The following is a 26,372-nucleotide window of genomic DNA, read 5'->3' as shown; positions in this document are numbered from 1 at the left end:
AAATTGTCCAATTAAAAGAGCCTCAAACTGTATTTATGCAAATGTTGCATTTATAACCATGTTTCAATGATGATAAATAACACACAAAACTGTGCAAAATTCAATTTACATTCATTTAATAGTTTTTATGATTTACAACATAGTTTTCAAAGGCAGGCTGTGCAGCATAACAAGTATTTCGAGTGCTTTTTTCTGTCCAACAAGTTGAATCCTCCACAGACGTCTCAAACAACACTGTTCGAAATACATTTGACAGCTGTGTTACAATCAAAAACACATTCTTAGGGAACCCTGACTCTGTGTCAGTGACTATGTGCAACCTTCATGTATACAAGTCGGGTGACAAAAGTGAGCATTTATAAAAGAGATTGTACACTTCAAAATGAAAACGGAAAAAAGAAGGATTTTACATTGCAACGGAGGAATACATGAATTAAACTTTGGGTTTCAACAGTTTTGGATCCCCTTTCTTAAAAGTGCCATGGTGGGAACCAAAAAAATGTTCCATGATTTTACAAAAGCACAAAGACAATAAAATATTACCCAAAATGGCGATGGAAATAAATTCAAAAAGGAATGTCATCAATCAGTCACCATTCAAGATCTCACTTACAAGACTGTTACGATCCCTGACTGGAACTGCGAAGCATAAGTGCTATAGATATTTGTGTGTGAAAGCGTTTGTTTAAAGTTGCAGTTTAAGTTTTCACTTTGTTGTTCTTAAGTGTGAGTCACAGTTAGTACACATTTGGAGCCGACTACCATAGAGATGCATTAAAGAGTTGAATGAACATCTTGGAGCTTTAGTATACGGCAGACAGCAAACGGAAGTTGTATATGATAGCACACCAGTATTTATTTGGTGGTGAATGCAAGTGCAATAAAATGATGTAAATGCAGCAGTTTTTCTAAGGAGGGCACAAAAGGCAAAAGTGATTTGTGCTGTCTCGTGGTCGGAGGGAAGTACTGTAAGAGTGTAAGGCTTCAGAGAAATCATCTTGTAAAGTAAGAAGAGACAAAGGAAAGTGAATGGTCTACATTTACATAACAAATGAACTATTATAATGTATTTTGTAGGCCTAACATTTATATACGGTTCGTACGTTATGTGGAACAAACACTGATATTCCATTTTCATCAGACAGGACAGTGACCACAAACAAAAAACACGTAACAATAATGCAAACATATCAACAAATGTTATCCTTGAAATGTCTGCGCATCATTATCCAGCATCAAAAGGCCCAAAACCATTGACTTTGAGGGGAATAATAAGGCCTTTCAAAATGTTTTGCTTGATGTAATTACAGTTAAATTCCTCTGAAACATCTTGTCACAAAAATCTCATAATAGTGTTGAGAGACGGCACTCACACAGTGCGAAACAGTGTCTTTTCCTCTTCCAAGTTTCTGTGAAGTTATGATCTTGTGATTTGAGCTGAATCGGTCCTGTCTGTGGACTAATAAACTGGAGGAGTGAGGCTTGATCAGATCACAGCTTCAAAGTAAAGCTCAAACGTAGAGGAAATTAAACTGCCAAAGCTATAATCGATCAACTCCCTCCCTGTGTTGTATTTTAGTGCTGACACAAAAAGTAACTGAGGTAGGCAAGAAAACAATCAAATGCTTGACCACCACATTTGTCTTTGTGTAGATGTACGTACCAAAAAGGAAATTCAAAAAGGTAAAAGGATGAGACAGGAGAAATAAAAAAAACAACATGGAGTCTGGAAATGATGTCAGTTTTTCTTACTCTAATGGAGCATTCAAGTGTAAAGACGACCTTGCACTATCAGAACTAATTGGAGCCAGAGCCAGAATGAGATCCATGCAGGCCTGCAGTCCAGCTGCAGCGCTGGTGACAGCATGCAGAACGCCTGGTATAGTTTGCATAATTCAGTGGCGCTGATAGACCCGCTGCCCTGACCTCTGAGTGTGCGTTCAGGGCTTTTCTTGCGGGGCCTTGAGGTGAAAGGGTGCAGAGACGAAAGGGTCCACAGCGCTCACTTCTGAGGTCCATGAGTGAAGAGGTCCAACGGGGACGGATGCCACAGCGGCTTGCTTGCTCACGTTAGACACAACCCTGTGAGCTGCTACTGGCTGCTGGGGCACAGGTCCCTCAAAGTGTCGGGAATATTTGGCCAGAGCTTGCGGGCGGAACGGTTGTTGGGCGACTTGTCCCAACACACCTTGATCGGGGGTTACAGCTGCTTGAGGATGTGAGGTGCTAGCTCCTGTAGCCTCCTTTCTTTTTCCGAAGGGAGCCTGAGAGAACACGTCGAGCTGCTGCTGAGCCGAAAGCAGGGTGCGTGGAAATGGAGCGTTTGCGAACACGTCGCTTGCCTCTTCTTGCCCGATCCGAAAGGGAGCTTTTGAGAAAACATCTGCAGAGACTTCTGCCCCCTGTGCCGGCTCGTGTGCATGCTGGGAATGATTCTGAGCAAAGGTGTTTGGAGTAGGTTGATGGAAGGTAGTCGGTGGTTGTGTGGTCAACTGAGCTTCTTCTTCATCCTCAGAGTCCATCAGCAGAGGTCTGGAGCCGCTGCAGTCATGAGCTGCTGCGTGACTCTCAACGGCTTCTTCATCCTGCTGCTCTTCCTTATGAGCTTCTTTCTCGTCATCATCTTCATCACTGGAGTGCACACATCCCTGGGCTGTTTGAGATTCTTCTTCTGGAGCTTCAGTCTCTTGTTCCTCACCAAGCACAGAGTAGCCGTTAGTCTCCCCTTGCACATCTGTATCAGAGAGCAGAAAGAAAAGAACATATCAGGAGGTGAACAAAAACGTTAGTCAGTATTAATTTAACAAGAAACTTTACCATCTGAGGTCCAGCTGCCTATTCATCTACTAGACCATCAAACCTCAGTCACACATACACTATGTGACCGATGGATCACCTGTAACATCTGTAACCACTGAAGAATCAATGACAACGACCCAACAGTGAAAAAACCAGCACAGGACTACAACAATACAGACACACTCTACTCTGAACAAGTCACGTAAGACAGACAAGACTAGCCAGCTCTACCATTACAACATCAAGTAAACCTTGTTTCCACAAATTATTCCACAAATCATTTCCACAGCGGCAGCAGCGTCCTCAACCTCCAAAAACAGTGCCTCTCATCAGTGTTACGTTCATTTAGAGTCGATTATTTTGAGGTAGAAGGAGCTCAGAGGGAGTCAGAAGGTCTGTGGAAACAAGGACAGAGAGCCTTCACAGCAAAAGGAGAGGCAGTTAGGGACAGACAGGTTTGCACAGAGGAGCAGAGACAGATCAGTCTTACCTCAGCAGCGTCGGCAGCAGCTGTTAACTGGCAGCCCTTGGGAAGATGTTAGTTGCAGCCATTAAAGGGAAACGCCGGGTTTTGTTTTATTTTCTGCCCATTTCACACAGTACAGACATTTCTACATGATTTCTAGCCGAAGTTAACTAAACTAAACAATGAGCTATGAATCATGTCACGACCAGAACAACAACAAACTGTGAGACTGCTGGTGTAATCATGTGTAACAACAGCCATCAGTTCTTCATAATACAGCTCACAGGCTCTTACAGTCTATCTATGGTACAATCTAACAAACAGGAACACTATGCAGAGACTCAATGTCCTTTACCAAAGAACTGCAATGTGATTTTAAAATACAACACTACCAAGAACAACTGAGATATGAAGGCTCGGGAAAGAAAGAGAAGTAGGAAAGAAAACCTAGAAAACACCAGAATGGTACTTAAAAGGATAAGCTCACCCAAAAAAAATATTCCGTCACTATCTACTACATCCTCATGCCGATGGAAAGTCAGGAGAACTTTCGTAGTCCACAGAACTATTTCTGGACACTATTTCTGGAGCTTCACAGCAAAACAGTGTTGCAGCATTCTCCTGAACAGCTCAAGTAGACGGGAAAGCGTACATAAAATGACAAACAAACATAAAATGGCTCCATACAGCTCATCCAGGTCTTCCAAGTCTTCAGAAGCCCCGACATCCCAAATTGATTTGAACGGACGTTATTTACGCCCTTTTTAAGTCAAAATCTTAACTGTAGCTTCTAAGCTAAAAGCGTTAGCGTGCACCCCGTCTGGAGCGGGTCCAAAAGCTGGACTGCGCGTCAAGGGTGTAAAAATCGTCTTTTCAAATCAATTTGGGATCTCAGGGCTTCCAGAGACTGGGATTAAGTCGGATGAGCTGTATGGCGGAAATTTAAGTGTTTTTTTGCTTGTATTTTTTTCATTTTAAAACAAGTCCCCATCTACTTTAGTTGTTAAGGTGACTGCTGCAACACTGTTTTGCTCTGAAGCTCCACAAATGTTTTGTGAACTATGACTATGTCCATTGGAATGTGGGTGAGTAGATAATGTATGAATATATATTCTTGGGTGAACTTATCCTCTACAGCTCAAAAGTACAACAGTGCTAGTTGTCGGACAAGTTTCTAATGATGCTTGTACTAAGCGGTGCAAAAATATCCCCACAGTGCAAAACACACACTAAATAATGGTTCAACACTGAAATCTGAGCAGAGAAGGCCTCAGTGGAAACCAAGTTAGATTAGAGTATCCGCAATCTAATTTGGTTCCCAGAAGGAAAAATGATCCATCTGCCAATTAAAACAATGAAAATGAAAGAATAAATCTTCAGACTGTCAATAAAACCAGCCGGCTCTGTTCTCCCGAGCACAAATCAAATAACGTGACCCCGCAGACTTAATTTACGTTCACATTGATGAGTTTTATTCTGTGTCTCTCTTTTTTGAACCTCAATTCATAAAAATAGAAGTACACAATCCATAATGGTCCTGCTTTGACAAATCATGTCAAACATTTTGATATAATCAAAGTCATTTTTTACACCTGCCACCACATCAACCCAACCAGCACAACAAGTACATCGGTTTCACACGGCAAACACAAGTCAAACTCTACGGCCAAGGCGAGAACTCTACAGCACTGTAGTGTCTGATAAGAACATGAAGCGTTACTGTAGGATTGCATAGATTAGCCACAAAAATGCAAATGACTTAACTGAACAACATCAGATGGAAAGAAATAAAGCATAGTTTTATTTACCCATGCCAGTTCTTACAGAATGTCGATGTCTATGACTAACTTTTACAATATGTCACACTGGAAAGAGGAGAAACCTATTTATGTTCCAACTTTAAAATGTGCTATCTAATATCTGAGGTGATATTGACCCTTAAAAGGGATTTATGTCTTTGTTGGCTAGAAAGAGCCAGAATGAAAGGTGGTGGGATTTTTGACAGTAAAGATTTAATGCAAAGTCATACACAACTTATGCAGTTGTTTCAAGTCATACAAGCCTCATGATCAGTGAAAGTGAACAGGTGTCAGAGGTGAAAGGTGCTAGAGATATCAGGAAATAACTTCCGTCATTAGCTCTGTTTTGCTGCCCGTTGGATTAAATCTATCTCAGTAATATATACAGGCACGTACAAGTATCAGAATTTTGTAAAGAACTGCCGTGGAGAGATAAAATCACTACCCAGTCAGGTAAGTCATAAGCACTTTGTTTCATGAATCGATGATGAGAAGTACTAGCTGAATGACTGACAATGAATGGAGAGAAAAGACAGGAGGACTTGGGTCGACATCTTTGCACTCTTAAATACAGCTTCATACACAAATATTTTTTTTTAACTATATATCCTTGTAAATTTTTACATTTTTCATACATTCATTCTAAAGCACTATCCATACAGTAATAGTCACATTTATTCATACCATGATAGATGAAATGCTTTTAAATATTACATACTAGAAAAACAAATCTACATTTAACGGTGCTGACAAGAGCAGAAATAAAAACAAAATAATAGTGATTTTATGTACAAATAAAGACGTTTTCTGAATTTCTCCTCTAGCTGAGATTAATGTGACCTCAACACGTGTGAGAGGAATAGACTGGATAGATTACACAAAAGGGGATGACAATGGGAAAAAGGAGATTTTCATGTAAAGCTTATTTGTTAGCGCATTATCTACATTGAAATCTACACCCTCTCTATTACAGCTGCTAAAAATCTGCTCATCTTCACCTCACCCTGAGAGCAGACTGACACATGGCGAACATACCATAACAATAACAACTTTCTTTTAGCTTTGGCATGGCTGAACATCTAATAATTTCATTCCCTTTTGTTTCTGCAGTGCTTATCTTGACAATGGGTCAAAGATATGACGGTGAGCTCACGAGTTCATACCATTAATGGTCTTACAAACTGTGGGAGATACTGCTGACAGTGAAAGCACCCTGCTGTGGCAATGGAGCCGAATGAATCAACCGTGTTAACACTGACTTCACCAGTTTCAGGATTTCAAGACATCACCACGACTGATGAGTTTTAGGAGAAATAATACCCAGCTTAACATCCAGAAAGACCTATGTACAATTAAGCTGAAGCTGCAGCTCTCATTTACTGTTAGCTTAGATAATTGACTGTTAAAAACATGGATACTGTCTGTGGAAATAGTAGCACAGAATTGACCAAATCTGACTTCCTTAGATGGTGCAAAATGTTAGAAAAACACAGCCTAAGGTTTTATTCAGACCAAATCAGGCGTTGCAGTGATTAGCGCAGATTTGTGTGGAAATGTTAGAGGACGAAGGAGTATCATCATTTGCTTGCAGAGCAGGATGTTGTCTGAGGCAACAAGCAACTTATGCCTCGGCCACACTGGATGACTGTCAAGGTCTGTGCTGTTCACGATACACAACTTTCCATCTTGTAATCAGAAGTCTAGCTGTCGATGGTTTACACATTGCATGACCGATCAGCAACAGGGGTCACACATTGTAAGATCATACATGTGAGACGAAACATGGACGGTCTAGGTTGTTTTGGCACCGATTTGCAGCGAAACAACAGGAAGTAAAGGAAAAGAAGATGGGTGAGAGGATGGATTGAGAGGTGCGGGCAGCAAGGATTATTCTTGCACTGAAAAAGTATGACTGCCATCTCGTATTGTGGTTCGGCAAGGACGATACAGTTACAAATACTGAAACACTTGTGTCTATGTATTCTGACAGAAACTATAAGCTAATATTGAGCCCGCTCCATATGCACAGATGCATGATAAGACTGGGTTCATGTCTTATTGTCTGTAGCTTGTTCCTGGCTGCCTGGCCCGCCAGCGACTCAACCAGATATTTAGCCTGCTCAATATCCATCAGACATCGGCGAACTGTTCAAAAGATGCGTCACACATACCATTTATTGTTCACTGATGTGCCTCTGATCTGGGCTTTTTGTAAGCAATCTAAAAAAAAATGCCGGTGAGTGGAAGATCAGGGCTAAAGTCCTGTAGTGTGAAGTTAGCTTTCATAGGAAATCAGAGTAATCTGGAGGACCTTTCAATGTTTGTGCATGTGTCTTTTTAAGCCTATCTGAAAGTATCTGTTTAACCTCGACACGTGTCATGTCAACAAGGGACAACCAGAAAATATCAAAACTTCAATTATTAAGTATTATAGTACTAGGCTACTGTCATGATAATGGAATTTTCTAACTTTGATACAACACCTTGAATAATATTGATATTCATTACAGTATTGATACTGTGGAAAATTAGTTTTGAAACAGTTTCAAATATTCAGTATCGATATTTCGATATCTCTGTCAACACTATACTAGGCATTATTTATAGTTTAATTTTACAAATTCAGTGTAAACATCTTAAACAACAATACTATTGACCAGCTGGTCTGATCACCTGCGTGTGCGATTTGCCATCGTAGCATGACTTTTTTTTTCTTCAAAAGTCGATTCCATTTCTATTTTGCTGCTGCAGGACAGGACTTTTTTTTTTTTTTTTTTACAGCAACCCCTGCAGTCCACACCACTGCAGCCTAAATGCACTGCCAACACCCAAAATGAATGGGAGGACTAGTGTTTCTTTGCTGCAACATCTGATTTGGTCTGAATGAGGCCTAATTCTCCTAATTCTCTTTGCACAATAGCAAACCACAACAGTTAGAGAAATCTGTAAACACAGCACAGAGCTAGCATTTTTTCTTTACAGACTGGTTCAATCAGTGTAAACAGCTCAGTGGTTCCCTCAGGGTGCGTCTTTGTTCGATCAATAGTTCATAGTTCAAAGCTTTCGCAGGAAAGTGCATCATTATCCTGAAGGTCTTTACAGCATCCTGACTCCTCGCTCTTTAGTCAGACCCGATACAAATGAGCATGCTTGTATGTGGCTTGTTTAAATAAAGCTTCAACCCTGAACGAGCACACAAAGTGAAAACACAATGCAGCTGTGATCAAGCGTTTTAACAAGTGCAGGTGATGACATTCGATCACCATGGCAGTGCACTCAATGAGGGATATTAATGCAAGTATGAGAAGCATGAGGAGGACTGGTGTAGCCGGGACAGAAGCAGACGATATGCTCAGGCATTAATGAGAAGATTCTTTCCAGCGTGGGAATGTCAACAGCCAGCAGAGATATATGAAACCAGCATATCAGGCAACTAGAGATGGAGCTGAGGCCAAGGAGGCACATGAAAAGAAGGGTTCCACTGAACCGATCTGTGCTGGCTCCTCTGTTTCACTTTATAAGGTGCTACATTAAGTGCCTCGGCTTCTCCATCTCTATCCCCACCCTCCCTCCCTTTGTTAGGATTGCACACTGCCCCTTCGACCTCTCCCACCCCCTCTAGAGGTCGATGAGCTGATCCACCAGCAGAAGGGAGCGGGCCAAGTTGGGGATGCTGGACTCTGAACTGCCACTGTTGCTGCGCGAGTGACCACCTGAAACGTGCCAGAAAGAAAGAGAGAGAGAGAGAGAGATGGACATGGAAGAGCCGAGGGAGATAGTGAAAAACAAGCAAAAGAATAAGTAATATTAACAGAGATTGTATGGAGAAATTAGGAGCGAGGAGTTGATGGAGATGAGGGGAAAATGATGGCAGAGAGATGCATGAATGGGGGCAGAAAGAGAAAGAGAAACAGGCAGAGAGTGAGCTGGGATCATCTTTATACAGCTGCATCATTACAGGGGGGAGAGTACGGGAATGCCTTTCTAACATGAGGGGACTTTTAAGATAAACTACAGAGCCAAACACCTGCAAGACGGAGAACCACTGGCAGTGTAACAATAATAACAAAAGAGAGAAAGATGACTAATGTGAAAGCTTGATGGGATAAAAAAAACAAGCCTTTATGTGACAAGCACACCCATACAAGCCTTTTCACATCAGCAGTCAGAATCTAACTGAATTTGGGCGCTAAGTCAATCATCTTTGTGGCTCATGTTCTGGGCTTCAGCAGGTGTGAGTGCTCATCTCGGGATTCTGTTAACCTTACCTTGATTAGAGTTTTTGGAGATGAGCACAGGAATAGGGTCAAACTCGTCGTCATTGCCCTTCTCCCCACACGACATGAGGAAAGCAGAGTCTGCGGTGAAGGAAGAGGAAGTGAAGGAATGATGGAGGGGGCAAAGAAGTTAACTCAGCCAAAGAAAAGAGCCCAAAAAGAAAGAAGGATGCAAGTAGATTAAAAATAGATGGAGTCAGGGCAGTCACAGTATTTACAAGCCATGCATTTTAGGTGGCTTTTGGCTCTTCTACAAATGAGTCAAGGGTCTGTGAAGCTGACACTGAATGTGTTACATTCACGTTTTGTTTTTGCTGTTTGAACAGGCCCTCCTGTGATGGCTTCATGGGCCGAAACACCCAGCAGACATAATGCTAGCTGAGAGGGGGTGGGGTCTTACCGGAAGCTGTCTGACCAGGCGGCAGCTCCTCCGGACAGGATCCCGAGCCGGAGCCAGGAGGAGCAGAGGAGCAGGAGGAGGAAGGGAGAGCAGAAACAGACTGGTTTCCATGAGGTGCAGTATGAGATAACAGATCACAGCCCAGCAGAGAGTCCTCCCCAGTGAGAGAGTCTGAGTCAGGATGAAGCAAAGCCAGAGAGACAAAGGGTCACAGGACAAATAAGATTGTTAGCTTACAGAGCAGAGGAAAATGTATTTTTGTTAGTAAAGACAGTTTTATCTTTGAAAGCATATAATCATCAGCATCAAAGAGAAGTCTTAGTGGAAATTCCATAGAAAATATGCTGCAAAATCAGGGGCAGGAGCTACAGTTTAACACTCAGCAGTAGCTATGAAAACAAGAATGTTAGCTATTATTGATCATAACAGAAGAATGTAGACTGTGTTTGGGAGATCAACATTGATCATACAAAATCTGTTAAATGTTCTCACTGTGCTACACAAAAGCAACTGTTCCAATCACTGCCATTTTGAGAGAGCGACAGGACAAAATGATTAATTGTTTTTGCCCAGACAGTGCCTGCAGTTGTAAAAATACCCCAATAAAAACCTCCGGTCACGATGATTTGAACAAGTGACAAGGGGATCATGACCACAACTGGAAACAATTATTCCCTGATGAAAATGCTGCAAAGAATTATCTGAAATTTCCTATTCTGTGGGCCAGGATGCTAACCTGGCATGCTGACAGGGATGAGCTCTGGCTGGCCTGAATGTCGCTGGGCCTGGGGGGCTTCCAGACCAGGAATCAGGGAATCCACACACACCTCTGCCTTCACTACAAGAGGACAGCAAGTGGAAAAGAGACATTAGTAGTAATTTAAAAAGGAAATAGATTGCCTTAATAGGGATAAAATTGATGAAGATCTTCTTTACTCCTTCCCCCTGTGGGTCTTTTTCTGACTTTGTGACCATGTGAGTGAAAGAGGAGAAGAAAGGCAAAGAAGACATATGCAGAGCAGATGGGGAATTTAGGAATAGGGCAAGGCACGGGACAAAAACAGAGCTAGTACCATTGGTGGAGCTCTCTGCAGAACTATTGAAGGGGTCAGCCAGGGTTAAAAGGTCAGGGTGCAGCAGAGAAGTTTCAGGGGACTTCAGTCCCTCAATCAGCTTCTCTGCGAGTGAGCCAGAGAGAGAAGATGGAGAGAGGTTGGCGGCAACAGATGGCAGAGAAGAAGGCGATGAGGGAGGAGTTAGCATTCAAAGAAAAAAGAAGCAGAAAAACTAAAGAGATATAAAATTCTAGAAATGTTGGAAAATATCTAATATTTACAAATATTACAGTTTAGAAACATTTCTAATATAGTAGCATATAGGCAAAAAATGTGATGTAAGAGAGAAAGAAAATGAAAAATAAAAGGATGAAAGGATGATATCGGCACGGCTCGGTTTGACTTGCCATGGCCAAAAGTGTTAGTGGAAAAGGCCCACATCATGTCAATATTTCATGGTCATTTTATATTTACAAGGCTCAACATGTGGTTGCTTACAACATTAATGAAACCATAATGCAACAACAAGATTATTGTATGATTTGTTTATTAGTTTATCCAGCTCTGCCCACCACAGCCACACACTCAGGTCCAGTTAAAGTAGTGAAATCTCATGCAAGGACAAAAACTCTACGAAATCCTTTCCGAATTCTTCATGTTCTTAAAGTACAAACTTCAACACCAAACATTTAATTGTACAAAATAAGCCACAGCAACCAGTGAGTTCCTTTACAGCGACCATAGATTGCCCCAATGAGGGTTGACACTCCACATGTGAACCCTTTCTATTCATCTTTAAAACCACTGCAGTGCACACAAATGACAGAAAAAATGAATAATTTTTTTCTCATTATTATGCAACTCTGTTATCATAAAACATATAAATTTGGTTAAGCTGAAATACAGTCCATGCATGAAATGCCAAATTACTATTCATTGCAGCTCATACTTACAGGAAACTGTTATGGGGCAAAATTTGGTAGGTGAGGTCTTAGACAAGGAATGTCAGAAAATGGCACAGCAGATGTCACCTTTTGCCCCCTTCACTATAGGAAAGAGGCCAACACTGATGAAAAGCTTTTTACAAATCCTAAATGTCACAAAGCTTATTCTTCTACTCGAGTCAACAGAGAGTATGCTAGATTTATTTCTTAATTTCAACGAGGCTGCCCTTATCCAAATGCTGCTTAGGTGGCGCTCTCTGCTCCACCAGGAAAAGACTGTTTGCTTGTGTGCATCCTCTCTGAGTGAGCGACATCGTGTCAGAGAGACAGCTTAGGCTGGGTGGAGAAGATTAACCACATCCTGATTATGTAATAGCCTCAACATTTTTATCCAGTCAGTTCAAGCTTTAAACAGCAACTACACAAAGGAGGTGACACAGCTTAGAAGCAGGCCCCTCCAAAAGGCCAAAAGGCTAAACTGAGGAGAACATAAAAGGCTTGGTCATCATTTTTAACGAGGCAGCAGCACGCTTAACTTTCTCTTGCTCTTAGGGTAACTGGTAAGCAGGCTCCTCCAGCAGTAAGGCAATCCAATTAACAAAGGAGAATTTGTCCTTCGCGTTGCCAGGCAACGGCAAAAGCACAGATCTGCAAATGAGATGCGCTCTAGCTGTAGCTACGGCCTCTATTCATGGAAGCTGACAAGGAGCCACTGTGAGGCCGCTTGCTATGTCAACAAGATAGGACCGTGTAAAAATCCAAACCACAAAACTAGCTCTCATAAACTATCCTCTGTGAAGCGTGATATCCAGGAAACCGCTTCAATAAATAAAAAGAGTGACTCAAAAGCTTTAAGAATTTATTTGTTCAAGAGTCTAGAGGTCTGAGAGAATCAAAGGCACGGCTCATTCTGCGTCATGTTGTGACAAGAAAATTACCTGGGGTGTCAGAGAGGCTATTAAAAGGCTCCGGGACAATCAACAATGCTGAAGTTGCACTCATGATGCCTGCAGATCTTTCAGCTTAACATTGCACAGTGAATGAAGACGGAAGAGAAGAAATGAAGGGAGGTGAGAGGATGACCAACAGAAGAAAAGAATGGGTAGGACATAAAATAACCTTTATGATGATGACGTCAATAGAGCAGCACAAAATGGTTGAATTCAACTTCTCTTAATAGGGCAAATAGATGAGAGAGAAGAGGAGGCCACGAGATTGCATAATGAGAAGAATTAACCTTACCTGGAAAAGCATTGAGCCCTGGAATGAGATTTTCATTGGATCCCGTGACCATCTCTCCTGGTGCAGCAGCTGTGCATAAGAAAGTAGCAAAACATTCTTTCACACACAACATTTTACCAAAGCTGCACATATGAGTATGTAATTAACAACTTACTCTCAGCTAGCTTTGCAAAGTCTTTGTTAAGCAGCTCCTCTGCTGTTAGCTTGGAGAAGTTATCATCCCCAAAGGGGTTCCAGCTGGGCTGAGTGGTAGGTGCAGTAAAGGCTGTTTGGGCGTCACCGTCACCTGGATGATACACACTCTGCTGGGACGAGCAGGGGGAGCCAGAAGGAGTAGTGCTGGCTGATCTGCAGTGTAAACATAAGGAAGAGTGACAGTGCACAGTGAAATCTGATCATGGGTGTTTAGTCTGTGGACACTGGCTTACTGATGTATGCAAATAAGAATGAGTGAACAGAGTTATTTAAAGACTGAATGGAGGGATTCTCTGCTATGTAAAAGGGTCATTTATCCTCCTTCGGGGTTCTGTCATATGAATGGACTGTCTCATGCCTCTCTCGGCTCACTCAGTGCCATGAAAGGACAGTTCATCCCCATATCACTGAAGGGAGTTAATTCTGCTCACTTGGACTTGTTGAGGCTGGCCTCAGCTGCGGCTGCCTGGAGTAGCTGGGTGGATTTGCTGACCGGGACCCCAAACACAGCACTGTGAGTAACATCGCTCAGGATGCGTCTGTGGCCGCTCTTGGGGGCCATCTTTGGCGACGAGGGGGGCGTCAATGAGCCGACTTTGTGAATCGCTCTGCCAGCAGTCTTTAAGATGAGGAAACAGAGGGAAATATGAGGAGAAAGAAGAGAATTTCAGTTTAGCGCATAGAAAAATGAGAAGAATGACGCCCAAACATACAAAAACAAAGCAAGAAAGATCAATTGGAAAAGAGAATCTGCTAGAGACGACGGATGATAAATTCCCTGATAACCACAACAAAGTGGTGAAAGAAAAACTGTTATGGAAAGGGAAGAGAGTTTTCCCAGGAAAATGGAGTGAGGTCAACAAAGTCTGAAACAAAGAATTTGGACATTTGATTAGGTTAAACAGGATTTTTACAGTCATTTACTGCAGTGTCTAATAAAAATGGCAAGAAAGGAAGCACTTCTAGTTACATGGAAATCACATTGTCCCATTCACAGAGGTGAGAGCATTCCTGCCACCCCTTTTCCCTTGACAAAGAAGAAAAGTATTCAAATGTGATTGGTTCGCAAAAAGCTGGTAATCAACTCCCTGGCACAAAAGAGCGGCAGACGACAGCAGGAGTAGGATGTTACCACAATCTCTGGGTCATCTACAGGATCAACAACCGCAGACTCAGGGATGGGGATCAGATGATAAGCTGCTGTTTCATGGACATGAGCTACATGCTGCTGCTGCTGCAGGTGTTGCGGTTGCAGGGTAATAACTGGAGGAACAGGCATAGCTTTGGACTGCAGCAGGGAAAACGCCTGAGATGCTGTTTGCTGTTGTTGCTGCTGGTGGAGGCTCTGTACCAGTTGATGCTATATAAAAAATACCACACAGCCAAGCATGAGGAAGGCCCAGTTTGTCATGATTTATTGCTCTTTGACAGGTGCAATAGCCTTTTATAGCATACTTTTCAGGGTTTATTTTCTACCTTTCTGAAAGCACACAATGGAGGGAGGCAGACACAGGGACAATTAGAGGGGGAATTATTCACAACATTTTAAAAGTTATAATAAAGTCTTTTGTCCCTAAAAGCACATATTCTATCTTCAGAATACACCAGTTATGAATAGCATTGTATGAACAAATTAGTTTGAACTGAATTACGACAATGACAACAGGACAGCTGAGGCGAAAACTAACAGAGGGATTATTAGAAGTGGCATGTCATGGAAACTAACCCTAACCCTAGTAATTGAATTTTAAGTCTGAAGATTACCACTATTTTTACAACAGTCAGCAGACCTACAGCATGTGTTTGTATTACTAATTACCAGCTCAGTACAGCCTTTTGTGTGGGGCATTATATTGTGTGTGTTATTACATGGATAATTATGCTGTGAATTGAAGCATGAGAAGCTGAACAAACTGATAACACAAGCTGTGACTGTATTGTGGTCGATGACAGCTAATCAAAATAAAAACATTGGCAACACCTGTTTTGCAAATGGTCTATTACAGAAGTCAACATACAGGGCTTTTCAACCACAGAAACTTTCTAGGGACAGGAAGGACTCATGTATGCTACCTGCAAAGATTATATCTCAAACTAACCATTGGTTTTTAATAAGTTATTGGGGTAATTTGGCACATGGTTGTGCTAAAGAAAGTAGGAATATTCTGTGAATAAAGGAAGACTTATTCCTCAAGTTAGTTCCAAACATTTTTCCTGAAACTTTTACTGAATAAGCTCAGATTTCTGGTTTGAAAGTGTGTCACCCCGTGTCCTCAGCATCGTCACACATTATTTTTCCGAGTCCCTGAGTGAGTTTTACTCAATGTGACCAAAAATTATTTCCATTCATGTTCTGCGAGGATGCCTACCTGCTGGTTACTCTGTGGGCTTAAGAAGGCTGCAGCTTGCTGCTGCTTCATGAGGAGCTGCTGATGCTGTGGTGTAGCCTGTGGCTGCATGTTGGTGGTGTGAGCTGGCTGTGGTGCAGCCTGTGCAGCTGGAGCCTGTTGAGCAGGTTGGACAGCAGCTGCAGCTGGAGGTGGGACATTGATACCAACACCTGGAAGGGAGAACATGAGAAGAATGAGAAAAACATGGACCACATCAAAATTATCTTTAAAAAAATGCAACCACATTTCAAGTATACAGCATCTTGACAGTTAAATTAAGTATTTGTATTTGTTTAATTGTAGGCCTCCTTGAATGTCAAAAGGACAATTTCAGTAACAATATTTGGGCCTAATCTTCACTTTCATCTGAAGACAAAATCAAATATTCTACTATATTTTAAGGTAACAATGAATGCATTTCTTTAACATAATGCATTTAATATAGCTGGATGAATAAGTCTGACTCTTTCTCGATAGTGTTTATTTATTTAACACATTAAACATTTTAAATCACAAGCATGACTTCTTTGGAGACCCAGCAAATGAGTGCGTTAGAACTGTACATTAAAAACTGGAGAGTCGGCTGCTGTAATTAATATGACATCATGCCACCATCTATTCTTGTCTAGTCTTTCCAAGTGGGCGACGGATGGATTGCTTTGTCATGTGTTGATGTCAAAGGGCTCATAAAAAGACAATTAAAAGCCTTTTAAGGATGTGCTAATTGAACTACTGGGAATACAAGTCTTTGACAGCCTCTTGAGCAATTCACTACACCAAAATCAATATATACTATAATATATAATATAATATAATATAATATAATATAATATAATATAATATAACATAATATAATATAATATAATATAATATAGTATATTGTGAATATAGTGTTACCAGGACAACTGTCACCATAAACGCATCACCATATTATATAGTAAGAATAGTCTTAACCCTGACACACAGATGTATCACAGAGCTACTTATACCTATGGCCTGGGGTGCTCCAGCAGCCACATTGGGTCTCTTGCGTGGAGTGAGAGCTGGCTGGATGGGAAGAATGCCTGATATCTGCTGAGCCTGGCCAGCCTTGGGCCGTTGCCGAGGTGCAATTGAGGTTTCCATGGTAGGAATGGGGTCTGTGAGCCTGATGGAAGAAAAGAGAAAACTTGGGAGTAGATCGAAGTTTCTTACAATGATTACAACGCTCAAATTGCTTTGCTTTTCACTCACCTGGCTTTGGTTTGACTCTTTTTGGCCACTGCTTCACTGGCTCTGATAGGCTCAGGAAGTTTTGCAGGAATAGGTGAATTCTACAACAGTAAGCAGATTTACAAGTTTTATTTGACAATCAAACCAAAGAGTTACCTTAGTATGTCTTAATCAGGGAGGTGTTAAGAAAACATTGAGTGTCACAGCTACACTCCAGAACTGATTTGCAGTTTCTATGATTGTACATTATTGCCTAATTTAATAACACTTAAGGGGTGAGGGGGGTAGACCTCTGGTTGAATCTGGGGACCAAGTGCTGAACTACTTTGTAAATGCATTAGAAAAGGGCATGATGGATGGAGGGCAGTTATCTGGCAAAAGCTAAAAGGCATAGCTTCTCTCCAACATCATTATGTCATTAATTTCCTTAGAAAGCAACAAGACAACTAAAACCACTGTCCGTGAGATGCATAAAAGGCTTTAAAAAGAGTTGACCCAGCTGCTAATATTCAACACCAACCCTACAGCACATTTCCATCTCAAATCCCTGCCATTCATCTTGTCATGGCGACTTACATGTACATTTGGGACTGGACACTCCCGTCGAGCCAGTTTAAAGGCAAAGTAGGATATTTGGTAGATGTCTGGTCTCTTATCTGGTTCAGGCTCCAGCATGTATCCTGAGAAATCAATGAACAAAGGATGTTTAGTGTGAGTCAGATACACGAAAATGTATATTTCCAGACTTTCAGTAACTGCACACACACACAGGATGAACAACCTTGATTCCAAAACAGTTGGGATACTGCGGTGCTTCTCACTTTGCATGTTGTAGGATTTAAAGTCAGAATGAGTGTATATCTATTTAAAAAATCATGTTTCTCAGTTTTAACATTACATATCCCGCCTTTATAGTCTACTCAGTTGAATATTAGGTCAGAGAGGATTTGCAAATCAATGCATTCTGTTCTCATTGACTTTTTACACAGCAAGGCAAGTTTTTTGGAATCAGGGTTGCACATGATGTATGTAGGGCAGTGTTTATATTCTGAGGAACAGGGTTACTCACTGATTAGACAGTGCATGTCCTGGGAGTAGCGGGAGTTGTCTGGGATGGTGAAACTTCCGTCACAGATCGCCACTTGACTCTCCCCAAAAGGGAGCGTGAAGTAGCACAGCTTATAGAGCAGACAACCCATAGCCTGTACAGACAAGAGAATAAACATACTCAGACTATGTCAGTACTTAGTACATTATCATAGTGAATTAATGTGATCATACAGGCAAGGTAATGTAGCATAGTAGTAATGAACACAGTCCTTACCCAAATGTCTGCCTTTGTTGTGATGATCTTTCCACCATAGAGGTTGACCATCTCTGGTGCCCGGTATGACAGAGTAGTGTACCTGGTGTCAAGAGCAGAGCAATGAGCTACTGAATTTTAACCCTCACAGACCTAGAACAATTTTTAGGGTTTCTGACCTGTATTTGTATCTGTATTTATTTTGTTGTTCCTACCCATACATCATTTGATTCACAAGGACTTTAAGTTTCAGTCTGGCTCATTTAAAGTTCCAATTTGACATCTGCTTTGTCTGAGAATGGATGAATTTAACACAATTAAAAAAAAAATTTAAAAAAAATTGGGATGTTTTTTTTTTTATACTTTGAATTCAGACTGCACCTCAGGAAAAATAAATATATAAAGTAAATATATAAATAGATGTACACTGATGTTTTAGACTTCCATCCAAATTTGTCTCCATCTGATCTTTCTTAAGCAGGTTATAGTCAATCATTATAATATTATCTGACATGTTTTTCAGTGAAAAGCAGATGTAATCCTATATTTAATTTTCTGACCATCTAGAAGTGTCCAACAAAGTTCAGAGAGTAGATAAAAAGGTTATTAAGTCATAAAAGAGCACATTGAAGCAATAGTGACTTTTTTCAGAACAATATATCATCCAGTGAACATGAACAACAAAAGTAGCTTGGCGACAGCCACTGCGCGCTTCACTTTGCACGAGTTTTTAAAGCATATAGATAAAATAAGCAGTTATAAAGTTATTAAACATTCTATAACAATAGTGATTTTTAGCTGGCGGTGGCTGTCTAGGGTTTCGAGGGTTAATAGTAAGAACATAGTTACGGTTGCTACGTTATGATACAATCTCAGAAAATATCATGGTTTCACAAAATATGACTTCCTGACTAACTTGTTATAAGCTTGGGAAAAAAATTAAATAAATAATAACATTAATACTTCAGAATTCAATACCCTAGACAAACAAATCTACACAGTAGGGTAATTTTCATTTGACGATATGCCTTATAATCAGTATACAGAGGTATACAGGTATACGGAGCTGAGAAAAACTCACTTTTTGATTTCTTCCTCCACCACTGGCACCCCCTCTGTCTGAGGGTTTTGGAAGTGGTTAGTGGCACTTCCAAAATCACAGAGCACGTAGTGTCCCCGGTCGTGCAGAAGAATATTTTCCACCTACATGAGGAAGACAAGATTAGACCTGTCAGAACTGATGGTACACAAGGTAAACAACAATGTGACAATAAATGACTGCCAAATAATTAGTGTGGCCATTAATTAGCAAGGGGTATGCAGTGAGTTAATATGTGTGTATTGGAAAATAAATTAGACTTGCCTTGAGATCTCGATGAATGATTGGAGTCTTGCACTGGTGGAGACGAGCGACCGCCTCGCATGTATCACAAAAGATCTGTAAGACCTCAGCTTCGGTGAAGCCTGTCTGTAATCGCTGGTTCATTAGGTTAACCACCTGCCCACCTGCATAACACAAACAAGTTAACAAAGAGTCAGCTGATGACAAGTTAATGCTGTCCCGAACTATGCCCATCGGTAAACATCTTTACCTTTGCCAAGGAGGTTATGTACTGACCCATTTCCGTTTCTTTGTTTGTTTGTTTGTTGGTTGGTTTGTCAGCAGGACAACACAAAAACTTTGTCTGACATGGATTTTGCAGGAAAAAAAGGATAATATACCACATACCACATTCAAATCTTAAAAATGGCACCTATTCCTTGTCTCTCATTAAAAATCACAGAATATATGAATATGTAAATGTGCTTCATTTCACAAATGTAACTGCTGGACAAAAATATAACCCACTCCCAGCAGTATCAGATTTGCTTTCTACAGAGCAAACTTGACTTATTAAAAATGTAAAAAAGAAGGAAAGAAAATGAAAGAATTATTTTGTTTGTTACTGTAATTGATTACTTTAACTCTGCATTTGCAATGCTGTATGTTTTTAATACATTACATCGTCTTTCTTTCTCTTTAAAGTGGCATTTTAAAAAAAGAACAGTTGTATACTGCTAATTCGAGTCTACAGAGGCTTTAACAGTTACACAGTAGTGTAAAAATGTTAACTTTCTATAAATAACACCACTCAGTGATGCATCGACTGAAACAGAAGTTTTATTGACCACGACAGCTATCAGTCGAACATTTGCCTTCGAACAGAACAGGATGCTGTGAGGAGCCGCGGGTAATGGAGCTTTGAATTTAACAGAGACTGAATGGGATGGGGGTGGGCTGATTTACCTCGACAGAAGTCCATTAAGATTAGGACTTCCCACACATCGCCAGCTCCAACTGCTGTTATGCTGGAGTCCAGGAAACCAACTATGTTTTTGTTGCCAACTAGGTCCCTCTGTGTAAACAAACACAGAGAGAGCAACAATGAAGAACAACAGACACAATTTTCATAGTTTTTACAGTACAGAAACATTTGGCTTGGTAAATTATAAAATACATTAATGTTTGTAAGTATTCAGTCTATTTTTATCTGATGAGAGATTCTGATTCTCTACCAAAAGTCTAGAATAATGACGATAACCATCCAGCAACAATCATGCCAACCAGGGTGTGGCCACAGGAACTGCTTAGTTTCTCTTACAGTAATGACTCTAGTTAGGAAATGGATGAGAGAGGAAGCTTAGATGGTAATTCAACATTTTCAGAAGAATTCCATGACTTACAATTACAGTTCAAATCTTGAACTCCCCTCTGTTATCATCACTATTTCTGGGTCAAAGATATTTCTTCACATATTTTTCAGTGTTTGTGCTGAGGTACACAGGATTTCAAGCATTCAGTGGTTAGTCACTGTCAGACCACAAAGCTCAAAAAAAAAAAGGGGGCAAGTATTTATCCGCCAATTCTGTGTGTGTTATGTTACACAAGATTAATGCCATTAATCCCACCTGTCTCAGACAACTCGCAGGTTAACAATAAAGCACAAAAACCCAACCCGCTCTTATTAGACCATCTCCTAGTAGTGTCAGAACGAATTATTATATTAGTTATTTGCTGCACTCAGCAGTCAGTGACTGGACAGTCTTACTCACCATTATCTGTATCTCAAGTTTGCAGATTTGCAGATCATGCTCGTTGTTGACATACATTCTTTTAAGTGCACAACGCACTCCTTGATGAGTCCGCACCAAAAAAACGATGGCAAAACCTCCTGCAAATGAGAGGGAGAAAAATAGATGAGCACATACAAATTTCAACAGTATTACTATCTCAAAATATCATGCTCAACTGCAATTTTGGACATTTAACTATAGCAAGGGCAACACCATACATTGTGACATGTTATTTTGTGTAACATAAGTTGTGTTATGATATTTAAACTAGGTTAATTTCACTTTTTCATAACAATCACTGTGAGGTGCTGATATTCTGTAGTTCTCTACCAGTGTAACCAAGAATGATTCCTGTCCAGTACAGGGTTGTTCTTCCAATGTAAGCAGGGATGCCAACTTTAAGCAATTTCTTCAACTGATAGTCTTAACAATCGATTATTGGTTAATTACGAATAAGAGACCCCCAAATCTGCCAAAACATACCCGAGTCTTCCACAGACCTGGATTAAACACTGCAAGTATGTCAAATGAAGTTTTCATGACAGCAATATGAGATACCACAATTTGTCTTTTCTGAGAGTTTCCTCAGGTCAAACATCCATTAGCTTTGCTCTGACCCTGACAGACATCTCTTAATCCTGGCAGCTAATGAGACAGGTGAAATAATGGAATTGGCCCCTGCTAAACTCAGTATGTATTTCATGATATCTTAGTAATGAGGTAAGAAAAGGACAGCTTAAGGGGATTATTGAATATGATGAGTGCACGGCTGGCTGACTGAAACACCACTGTGTGAGTCAGCACTTGTGCTGAGGGGAAGGATGCAAGAAGTAGAGAACACTGTCACAGGATACAGGAAGTGAGAGAATTCATCATACCACCTTCAGTCGCAGTGATGCTGACATATGAGAAAAACCACAAGATGGCTGTGTCCATCCATAGCAACTCAAACCACCAACAACCGCACAGATGAATAAAACACATTTTTCTGTCATTAGATATGAATTTATATGTCTGAAGACTCAAGACATAGTGAGATATCATTTATACATGAAGCTCACATTGCAAGCTTTTCTCATTTCTGTAAATTGTGCCATAAAAATTCAAACAAAAGCTGTGGTTGCACTGAACGGTGGACTGTGGGATAGTCTATTGTCTTCACTGATTGCTAGATATAAACTGGGCACAGCTTGCATTTGGTTCTCTCTCGATTTTGTGTTGACAGCATGTAGCAGCTTTGACTGTAAAGGTCTGAATTTTGTTGTTATTGCAGCTCCTCTGTTCACAGTTTTTTTTCTCTCTCACAGCTTGTGTTAATGCCATGCACTGGGCTGACTCATCCAGCTGGCATCACTAAGCCAAGGACAGTTCCACGTGACTGGTCTGGGTGTCATTTAGCCTTGGGCAACATCACTGTGAGTCATAGTATTTAAGAAGTACAAAAGGTGACGAGACTCCAAAAAATTGAATTATTTTTCAACAGGATGCCTAAATGGCCCAATAAAGACCGAAACCCTCACCTATGAAATCATGTTTGTTTCAGTGCTCTGTCCTGTATGCAACAGGGAAAAGCTTGGTCACCATGGATGATAACACATCACATTTTTCTGACATCATCAGCTATAATTCAATATTGGAAATTTCCCAATGAAGTGCTAAAATCTGCACCACAGTCGGACATGGCACTGGCAGAGCACTTGGCTGATTAATTAGTGTTAGTAATACAGAGCAGAGCAGTGCTTGCAAAGTGGGTTTCAATGAAAACAACTGCTAATACTGAGACTATCCTGAATCAGAATACTGAAAGGGAAGCACACTTCAGGAGCACATAAAAAAACAGCCTTAAGTGTGTTTGTGTGTGTGTGGTATGTCAGAGTTCAGTCAGTCGACCCCCCGCTGTCTCGCAGTCTAATCTGAGATGCCTTTAAGAAATGAGAGGGATTAGCAGCTTTCTTAAGCAACATTTAGCAGTGGTCTACAATCTCAGTAGACAGTGTGAGCAAATAATTGTAAGTACACCTACAAATAGCCACTGCCTCTTGACGTAACCGATTGTCCTGACCGTCAGGATTATAGCCCTCTAGCTTATGCATACACGCTCAAGCAAATGCACACAAAAATACACCTTTGGTCATTACCATGAAAAGCATAGTGAACAGTGTTCAGTCACAGTTTGTCATTAGTGTAATGGAACTTACATAACTAACATCTAGGCTGAGGACTACTACACATGTCCTCATGACTACAATGCTGTTTACAATGCTGCACAGTTACACGACACCACAATGACAGCAAGAAATACTAGCAGCAGCAGTCTCACCTATTGGAGACAATATTACCATGGATCAAAGAAAGCTGATGCATATAAAACTGAATAAATCATGTTATATACATCTCAAGAACAGGTCTAATATTAGCAGCAGTAGCTCTATACAGACACATAAAAACACATCAGAAAAGAAAAGCCGTGTCTTGGAAAATCCTTAGACAAACAAGCTTTGAACAAATCACAGAAACCAACTGAAGCCAAAATGTCTAAACTAAAAACTAGAATAATGACATGATTCCAAGCATGTATCTTTAGACCTAAAACTACAAAAGCCAGCATGTCCCTCTCCTCTGACTGCTTTTGTCTGTATATTGTGAAAAGTTTGTTTATTTCAGCTCAAGGCAACATAGTTCAACATTGACAACAAAGGGAGCAGAAAGAGGAATATAAAGTAACATTTCCAAATAGAGGAGCCAGCTAACAGCTAACAGAAAGTAATATCCCAGAATCCAACCAAAACCATCTGAATGAATAGGTCTAGTGACACTGGGGGGAGTCACATTGCAAGTAGTTGGTTCACTGCCAGAGCAAGAAAAAATATGATATGCAGGAAAACATTCCAACTAGCATTTTGTGAAAGATGAATAATATTGGAAAAAATTCTTGACGTTCATCTTCCATGCACAGTCCTGTTTATGAGGCGTAACAATTACCAACCTCAAGGTGGCCTCTTTCAGGTGAATGTCTGCATCAAGTCCAGAGTATTTCCAGAACAGAAAAGAAAACTTGGGGTAAACAAGGCTGATATTCAGCACTTTTCTGTTTTACAGTATCTTTGTTTTTTGTGTCTGATTACTGATAAAATAAATTATTTTAAAAATGCAGTGCTTTGGATTTGAACTTGTATCAGCCCTGAAAAGAACGTGATCCCTGAAGAAACCTAAAATATTTTATCATGAACAGAACAAATAACACCAAACGTTCACTGACATGTCAGTGCAGGGAAGGACTGAGGTTAGATGTCTAAAACCATTCATAAAGCTGCGGTGTGGCCAAACAGATGGGGCCCATCTATGGCACTGATGAATTAATCAGTCTTCTTTCATCTATTATGTAGTAACAGGCGCTCTTAGCTAACAGAGCATGGCAGACTCTCATTGGAAAAACAAATGACCACGGGAAACCTGGAAACCTGGATAGCAAAGCCTGTTTAACCATGATCTGGTAAAAATCTTAAAATCTTAAAAGTTAAGACTTGTTTTCAAAAAAAAAAAAACATTTCTCACCCCTGACCTTAATGATTTGGATTCACCTCCTGCTAATTGACATGAAAGTTTGTTTTTAACATAGAAAAGTGCCTGTCATCTGTGTGTAGTTGGCCCACCTTGTCAAGAGGTCATGTTTTATGATGCTGCACAACCTAATAACCTTTACCCTCCTTCTCACTAACAAGAAATTGTTTTCCAGACTCCTTAAATCTCCAGTTGTGATGTGTCACTCCCTCTGTAAATATCAAGACAGATGACTCAGCATGGCATTGGTCCTTTTTAACATAGTAGAAGAGGCAGTTACTCAGTGTTACACCCAGCCTCGAGGTAAAGAGTGCAATTATGCTAAGAGAAATGAGTCTGAACAGCTGTCAGCTATAAAACACATCCTCTTCCATATTTGAATTTTCAGCCTTAAAATCATCTCTTTCCCCACGTTTGTGATCATTACACAGATATAAGAAAGCTCAGGCCACAGAGGAAAAGTCTGATTGGAACAAGGCCATCTGGCAAGTAAGTGATCATCAAAAGAGCAGCAGGGGGTGATCACAACTCATGCTGAAACTGTGATAGCCTTGTGCCAATAAGCACGACCACCATACGACGTATCCTAAAGATGGTGTATCATGACGTTGGTGCTTTAGCTGGGCCACAGCCAAACAAAAACAACAGGCCCACTCATTTATCTAACTTATGTTACCTGTCTGTTCATCCTCACCACGATGTGGTTCAGTTGAGATTGTGGATCTAGTTAAACGTGTTTGTGTGACATGTGTGTAACCCACACTACAGAAAAGCCACATAATTCACCTTCTGCGACAATTTCCTCGACGGTCACTTGATACCGTCCAATGGTAAAGACCCGTCCGATGAAGCTGCCACCGCCGCCGGAACCAGCGCCTCCTCCACCGACTCCGGAGCCAGGCCCGGAGCTCACCAACTCCCGACGAGAATCAAAAAATTTCTTCATTTCTCCCCCGAGATATCCAAAACACGTTCAAGTCCAAAATGTGTTTGTAAGGTGGCAACAATTATGACCGGATATGACCAGTCCCTGTTCGCCGAGGTGCTGGTGATAACGCGTTAGCAGTTTTTTCTAAAATTGAATGAATGCAGCCAGCTAGCTTCAAGCTAAATGCTAGCTAACTAGCTGGACCTCAAAATATTCCAACACCGCTGTCCAACGCTCTCCGGCTAACTCATAGTTTGAACAGCAGGCGGAGTCAAATATTGTTGAGAAAATAATAAGATATAACGTTCATGCGGAAGTCGCCGCTATCCACTCTGAACCGAGAGCAGCACTGGCTGGCTAATTTAGCCAGGCTACGAGCCCGAAAAAACACTTGTTAGCCGTTATCTCACCTAGCCAGCTAGCTTAAGCAGCTAGGTGCGGTGACAGCTGTCAGTTGATAGACTGGCAGCCAGGTAAGTCCTTAGTGTCCAATGCAGCTTATTACACATCTCCACCGATATCTCCCAGCCAAAATGTTACGTGGTTTACCTGCTGCTCTACTGCTCTGTATCGTAGAAAAGAATGACAGACCTTGGCTGCTTTTGTGCGTCCAGCAGGCTGTAAGAAGGCTGGACAACTAACTTAATGACAGAGCTAACGTCGCTACAAACAGAGTCGATGCTAGTG

General features: G+C 40.9%; 1 protein-coding gene across 4 annotated transcripts; it reads right to left on the bottom strand.

The window, feature by feature from the left end:
• Nucleotides 1–99: 99 nt before the first annotated feature.
• On the bottom strand, nucleotides 100–26,372 carry LOC140995956 (AP2-associated protein kinase 1-like). 4 transcript variants are annotated; one of them, XM_073466137.1, is made up of 19 exons: nucleotides 25,544–26,372; nucleotides 21,176–21,294; nucleotides 20,370–20,478; nucleotides 19,446–19,588; nucleotides 19,164–19,285; nucleotides 18,104–18,185; nucleotides 17,849–17,981; nucleotides 17,356–17,459; nucleotides 16,801–16,880; nucleotides 16,557–16,714; nucleotides 15,547–15,737; nucleotides 14,310–14,537; nucleotides 13,609–13,796; nucleotides 13,137–13,330; nucleotides 12,983–13,051; nucleotides 10,478–10,579; nucleotides 9,742–9,912; nucleotides 9,333–9,422; nucleotides 100–2,734 (listed from the first exon to the last, which is right to left on the bottom strand). In XM_073466137.1, the coding sequence occupies exons 1-19, from the start codon at nucleotides 25,701–25,703 to the stop codon at nucleotides 1,941–1,943; spliced, it is 3,237 nt and encodes a 1,078-aa protein (XP_073322238.1). In that variant the 5' UTR covers nucleotides 25,704–26,372; the 3' UTR covers nucleotides 100–1,940. The 4 variants fall into 4 exon arrangements, with proteins under 4 accessions (XP_073322238.1, XP_073322239.1, XP_073322240.1 ...); XM_073466138.1 differs by lacking the exon at nucleotides 9,333–9,422; XM_073466139.1 differs by lacking the exon at nucleotides 14,310–14,537.

The sequence above is a fragment of the Pagrus major genome, chromosome 5 (assembly GCF_040436345.1).
Source record: "Pagrus major chromosome 5, Pma_NU_1.0".
Taxonomy (NCBI): Eukaryota; Metazoa; Chordata; class Actinopteri; order Spariformes; family Sparidae; genus Pagrus; species Pagrus major.
This window is presented reverse-complemented; position numbering and strand designations above follow the sequence as displayed.